At 40.7% G+C, this 6,577-nt stretch overlaps 1 protein-coding gene across 1 annotated transcript; it reads left to right on the top strand.

Annotated features, from left to right (window-relative positions):
- The first annotated feature begins 481 nt into the window (after nucleotides 1-481).
- On the top strand, nucleotides 482-6,087 carry LOC123403075 (ubiquitin receptor RAD23b-like). Its single transcript, XM_045097049.1, has 13 exons — nucleotides 482-654; nucleotides 1,709-1,870; nucleotides 2,246-2,284; nucleotides 2,348-2,412; nucleotides 2,502-2,546; nucleotides 3,287-3,464; nucleotides 3,549-3,677; nucleotides 3,763-3,828; nucleotides 4,771-4,818; nucleotides 4,897-5,000; nucleotides 5,507-5,588; nucleotides 5,688-5,822; nucleotides 5,912-6,087. Exons 1-12 carry the CDS (start codon nucleotides 589-591, stop codon nucleotides 5,799-5,801), a joined length of 1,098 nt encoding a protein of 365 aa, XP_044952984.1. The 5' UTR covers nucleotides 482-588; the 3' UTR covers nucleotides 5,802-5,822; nucleotides 5,912-6,087.
- Nucleotides 6,088-6,577: the final 490 nt, after the last annotated feature.

Here is a 6,577-nt window from a genome sequence, read left to right as displayed (position 1 = left end):
ATTTATTGGTAAAAACTGATTTTTAATTGAATTTTTGAATTAGGAAGTAAAACATTTTTAAACCGAAAATCAAAAAGATTTCCGCTGATGTCATCTGTTTTAACGTGATAAAATGAATGATAATGAAAGTGTTTGGATCATGTTGCTTCGTGCCACACTTGTGAGTGTTAATTTTTTAAATTTTAAAATATATCTATATACATCTATATATATTTTCTAGATAACTAAATAATTATTGTTAAAGAGAACTAGTTTAGTTTTTTCCAATTATAATTATTTAGATAAAGACGTAGTATTCCATAACGTTTCACATGCAAAGTCGAATTAACAACTCCCGTGGCATGCGGCCCAGGGGTTCTATAAACCCGGACGGAGGTTTATAGCGAAGGCGAAATGCGACTGCGGCGCATCGAGCGACTGCGGAGGAGTGACCGAGGGGCAGCGAGGTCGATCCCCGAACATCTCGAGCCGTTTTCCGCGGCGGGTTGCGTCAATAGCACATGACCTGCTAAAATCCTATCGCGACTGCGCGAGGAGCGGGAAGAGAAGGGACTCCGATCCCCCGGCCGTGACCACCGCGGCGCCGCCATGAAGCTGACAGTGAAGACTCCCAAGGGCATCCACTTCGAGATCCGGGTCCAGCGCAATGACACCGTGAGATTCCCCCGCCCCCTCCCCTCATATAGTTTCAAATTTCCCCGAATTTTTTTTTTCAATTCAAACAGGGCACGTGTTCTTCGCTGGATATGCACAGCTTCACGGCGATTTTGTCTGGGAGTTACTAGCATTTCGATCAACGCAGATGATGTGACGGCGAGCTAGATGTTAGGGACATGTCACATGTGGTTATGCGTGGATATACGGATGGGATTAGCTCGTTAGATTTGGGTGGGCTACTGCTGATTAGGTTTTTTTGTCGAGGTGTTGGCCCCTGAACTCGAATGCCATTTGCACTGCGTCCTCGCATTTATCTGTGAGTGCTCGGGATCGTCTTAGGGGAAGAACAGTGCGGGTAGTTTGCATGAAGGATGGTGAGCGTGTTATTGTAGACAGACTGCTTAAAAATGTATATTTTGGCAGTATTCCAAATGGACGTGATTGGTAGACACATGATGCTCTTTCTCTGTTTACTTAACTTTAATTTTGTGGATATGATGTGCTAATAGTGCCGGGGGTTGTGGTTATGGAAGGATGGAAAGCTGGAGTTTGCGAGGATTTAGGTCCATGGCAATTGGCAAGTGATCTTCATGATCTAGAGTTCGGTTTGGTGTCGTACGGTTGAGTTTCAGGAGTGCCATTGCCATTCTATCCCATCTGCAGTAACCATGTCCTTTGGACGCCTTTTATCCACTGTTCTTCCCCGCCTGTGTCCCTCTTCCACGAGGAGTACAGTTCTTTCCAAACTGTTCTGTTATCACAGATGAATATTTTTTGTGATATACTATATGTGTTCTTTATAACTTGGCGACCTAGGATCTGTCGCCTCAAAGTTTGACTCCAGAAAGTTTTAATGCTATATAGGTTTATATAATAAATGTATCATGAAATTTGCTGTTAATTTGTTCTTCATAGTATTATACTTAATGTATAGCTGTATAATCTTTTGTCAAAGTAGCATCTCGAAGACTTTTGAACTATGAATAGTAAAAAATGTCAGTGGGAGCAATTATTTCAATATATATCATGCTAACTGTTTGCTTTGAATCAGATTATGGCTGTCAAGAAGAAGATTGAAGAGGTTCAAGGAAAGGATAGTTATCCATGGGGTCAACAACTGCTGATTCAAAATGGCAAGATTTTGAAGGATGAAAGCACATTGGATGAGAATCAAGTTAGCGAAGATGGATTTCTAGTTGTCATACTTAGTAAGGTAGGCTGCTTATGCCCTATACAGTATGGATTATTTCAGTTCATATGCTTGGTGTAACAATTGTAAAAACATGATTTATTAAGGAGTGAACATAAGCGGTTACATGTGAAAATTAGATTCAGATATGGCACTTGACTGTTACTATTCACTAATGAAGAGTATGCCTGAAATACTTTTTTGCGTTACTTGATTTGCTGGCATCCTGCCACAGTCCATCTATATTGCTCCTTCCTAGCTATGTAGCAGCTATGCTGTACAATGTCCATTTATATCAACATAAAGAAAGTACTTGACACTTGCATCACTATTTCCACATTATTTGTCGGCCTTGTTCTTCTTCTCTTAAAAGTATCGCTATTTACTTATTTTCTGCAGAGTAAAGCTTCTGCTTACAGTGGAGCTTCATCTGCCCAGGTAAAATTCTTCTTTTGCGGATGAAAACACAATACTCCGTACTGACACATGAACCACTACTAGCCTTCAATCACTCATGTAACCAGTCAAGCGCCTCCAGTTGCTCAACCACAAGCTCCTCAGCCCCAGTGAGTCGCTTGCTAGGGTTCCTCATTGCATTTTGCTGCATGCACACAGGGTTTTGCTCAAAGTAAATGTATGCGCCATCTCTCTGCAGGGTCCCATCAACTACGACTTCTCAGCCTGAAAGACCACCTGCAGAGTATGTTTGAAGTCTGCCAGTTGATATTTGTATTAGGGTCCTTTTTAACACTTAAATTTCATGTATCTGCATATATGATGTTCTCAACTTTCCCAAAGGAAAACCGGTGTTCTTAACTTTCATAGGCACGTCCTTATGATTGTTTCAGCTTTAAATCATGCAGTGTTGCACAAATGACCTCATAGCTGCAAAAGTTCATTGTGAAAAGTGACGACAGACACAGGTAGATGCATGAACTAATAGGTTGCAGTTTGCAAGGAGAGTGAAAAGCATATTGTTTAACTCCGTGAGCATGTAACATGAGTCAATAGGGTTAAGATCAGCGACTTCCTGACCTAAGCACAATGGTCAGTGAACATCAAAAGTACTCCCTCTGTAAACTAATATAAGAGTGTTTAAATTACTAAAATAGTATTCTAAATGCTCTTATATTAGTTTACGGAGGGAGTAGATACGAAGTTAGAGGCACTGAACATAACTAGGTGTATTTCTGGACTGCATGAAAATCCGAAGCCATTGAAACAGCGATTTGCATAGCTGGGTAATGGGAAGTTAGGCCCCAAACTCGAATTTTGTTGATTGCTGTAACTGCATGTAGTATAGATCTGAAATGGTTGTATATAATAGTAGCATGACATGATCCTGCAATCTGTCTCGCAGTCTTGGTCATGTGAATATGAACCGAACCATTTCCCTTTAAATCTACTAGTTCTGCTATGTAAAACTTTTTTTTTTGTTAGGACCCCTTCAACCACAGTTGATCTTGCAGCATCGGATTTACTGTCAGGAAGCAATCCGGACACAATGATTAACCAGATAATGGACATGGGGGGTGGCAGTTGGGATAGAGATAAGGTCCAAAGAGCTCTCCGTGCAGCTTATAACAATCCAGAACGTGCCATTAACTATCTGTACACTGTGCGTATCTCTCCCCATCTAAATAGTGAATTTGGATCGATTTTCTGATGCTAATAGATGATATTTGTTTTGCTCAAACATTAGGGTATTCCCGTGACAGCCGAAGTTGCTGTTCCGGTGGTTGGTCAAGGGGCAAACACCACTGATGCAGCTCCTGGAGAAACCGGCCTCTCTGGAATCCCAAACACAGCACCATTGGATCTTTTCCCACAGGTTTACTTTCCACCTTTTGTCTTTGTAGTGCTGGTGCGGTGTTGCCTATTTTGAGTATCTTTTGACTAACTAAACGATGTAACAGGGGGCTTCCCATGCTGGAGGTGCTGGTGGTGGTGGATCACTTGATTTTCTTCGAAATAACCAACAGGTTCCTGTCTTTGTGTTTTGTCAGTTCTCTCCTTTTGTTTCCTATGGTCTCTCTGATAAAGAAAAGACGAGGTACAGAACAACTGTGCACATGGGATCAAGCCAATCATTCTGTTTACTATCATTGCTCGTCAAACTTTCTGATGATCGAATGTACTAGTAACAGAGATGGACATGTGTGTGAAGCGTGAACTTATAATTTGATGTTGTGATGGTAGCCAGTATTTCTATGGTCATGTGAGTGCTGGTAGTCTGGCCATTCAAAAATCTACACACACCCTCCATCTCGAAATATAAGGCATACATTGATTCGTTAAGACAAGGTTTTTACCAAAATATTACTTTGTTAGTACGCGGTTTATGTGGAATAAAAATGGTGTCGTTAGATTTCTACTAAAAGTTTTGATTGCGATTTTGTATACCTAGACCACATGTAACTATTGATCAAAATCTCGTCTTAACAATTCAAAATATGGTGGACATGTTGGGACTTGGGACAGAGGAAGTATCATTTATGGTTAACATCCTTCTTGAGGAGTTTATGTGGATTACTTGTAGATATGTTAAGTATGTGGAAAGTAGAATTCTGTGGTAGGAGCATATACTGCCTTCACTATAATTTGTTCTTTGTACAAGCGAATGCTGTGGTGGAAGCAGTTATTAGTTGGTCCGTCACCCAATACTATAGCATACATGTGCTTATCGCTACTTGGGATGCTTTTGTGCATAGTATTGGGATAGGAAAGTATTATCCTGCACATATCGTTGCACTTGCAATCCCAACGAATTATCATTTTCTATGTCATACACTAAAAGTGTGCAATGCTCCATTTGGCTCAGTATTAGTGATTAATGTAGTTTGATCGAATGAACTTCCCTTCAGTACCCTACCATGTGTTATTCTAATTTTGAAGTAATAGTGTATTGCTATCATCATTTGCAGTTTCAAGCACTTCGGGAAATGGTCCATACAAATCCACAAATTTTACAGGTTTCCTATCAATGTCTTGTTTATGCTATGCTTCACCTTCATTCTCTGTCCAAACTTTTTGCTGGTATTTCTCTACAGCCTATGCTCCAGGAATTGAGCAAGCAGAATCCTCAACTTCTGAGGTTGATTCAGGAGAACAATGATGAGTTCCTTCAGTTACTATTATTTGAAGGCGGCGATGGGTAGGTTTCTTTATTTGCTAGATTTATATATTCTGATCTCATTTAAATAATCTATAGGATTCGTAATGCTGATTTTACTTTCTTATTTATGAACTGGAATATCTGCTGACTGCCATTTGCCAGCCGCTGTAGCTTTCGTGGCAGGTGGTTTTGGACTTCAATTCTATCTTGTCCTGTCAATTTAGTTTTGATTCAGGCCTATTTCACACCAGTAACTAGTAATATATGTTGTTGTGGGATGTTTCATTGGTTCAAGTATTGGATGTACCTTGCTAATATAGTTTCTGAACATAACATGATAAGATTCTTAAAAGTAGCGCCTTAGAGAACCTGTCTGATACTTTATCTAAAGATATCTAGTAGCCGCTAGATCCTTTCCCCTATACTCGCATGTCCTTTTTTCCTTAAGACAATTAATCATGGTGCTTCATCCTAGCAATTCCTTTCAATTTGAGTAGACTTTACAATGATATATCTACTAAATCATACTTGTCTGACATTTCCAGGGACTTCTTAGACCAGGATGACCAGGATGAGATTCCTCATGCTATCAGTGTGACACCAGAAGAGCTAGAGGCAATTGGAAGGGTATGCTTCATAATTATTTTTAAAAACCTTTCGCTGCATAAATACATAATGCATCTCACATACTTACCTTGGTTGGTCGGATTTGTTTTCGTGCTTAAGTTGGAAGCCATGGGGTTTGAGAGAGCACGTGTCATCGAGGCATTCTTCGCCTGCGACAGGAATGAGCAACTCGCTGCAAACTATCTTCTTGAGCATGCTGGTGACGAAGAATAGAGAGCATTTAGTTCACATTGGGTAAGAGTTCTTCCTCCATATTTTAGCACTGGAGGAACGCGTGGTGACCGTGCACTAACGATGTGTTTTCTTTTGTGGGGCTATATCAGAGCTTGTTATGAACATCTGACCCAAATTGATGGTGACTGTGACGAGTGGCTACGTACACAGGTTGAGATGGAGCCAATGCTCGGTTGAACTTATTATCTGTATGCACAACACCTTAGGTTACTTGCATTGCGAATTTGAAAAAACTTGTAGAATGAGCAAAATTTATTGGGAACTATCGGAGGAGTGCTGAAATGTTGTTTCCTTTTGTTGTGTGATCATTATCCACTCGCTTGGGCTGATGTGTCATTAGTTAAGGCAAGAAAATCCCAATTAACATTGACATGGCCATGTTGATACGGACATCTAATTTTGCATATACTGCGGCGAGAAACCCTGGTCCAAAAGGATCCTGGTTGTAGACGGCAGTCGGTTCTCCGTAGAAAGTAGAAACCCTGGCAACAGATTGCAGTGGATAGATGCTGCACGAAAGAACCACGAAGTAACAAATACCTATGACGTGTTTGGTTGTCTGCATTAGGTCTAATCAGGCTCGCGCGAAAATAATCTATTGTGTTTGGTTGCCTGCATATACTACTGGTCATGTATCACACGAACTTGGCCTGTCTTGGTGGGAATGCTTAAATCGGCAGTTTTCAACGATCCAGGCCAAGCTGAGCCACAGCGAGCGCACATCGGTACGGATCTCTTGCATGAGAGGAGTCTGA

Source organism: Hordeum vulgare, chromosome 6H (assembly GCF_904849725.1).
Source record: "Hordeum vulgare subsp. vulgare chromosome 6H, MorexV3_pseudomolecules_assembly, whole genome shotgun sequence".
Taxonomy (NCBI): Eukaryota; Viridiplantae; Streptophyta; class Magnoliopsida; order Poales; family Poaceae; genus Hordeum; species Hordeum vulgare.
This window is presented reverse-complemented; position numbering and strand designations above follow the sequence as displayed.

Coding starts and splice junctions, on each gene's coding strand:
- LOC123403075 (XM_045097049.1), top strand. CDS start 589: ATGAAGCTGACAGTGAAGACTCCCAAGGGCATCCACTTCGAGATCCGG. Junction 4,819..4,896: donor CAAATCCACAAATTTTACAG/GTTTCCTATCAA, acceptor ATTTCTCTACAG/CCTATGCTCCAGGAATTGAG. Junction 5,001..5,506: donor TTATTTGAAGGCGGCGATGG/GTAGGTTTCTTT, acceptor TGACATTTCCAG/GGACTTCTTAGACCAGGATG.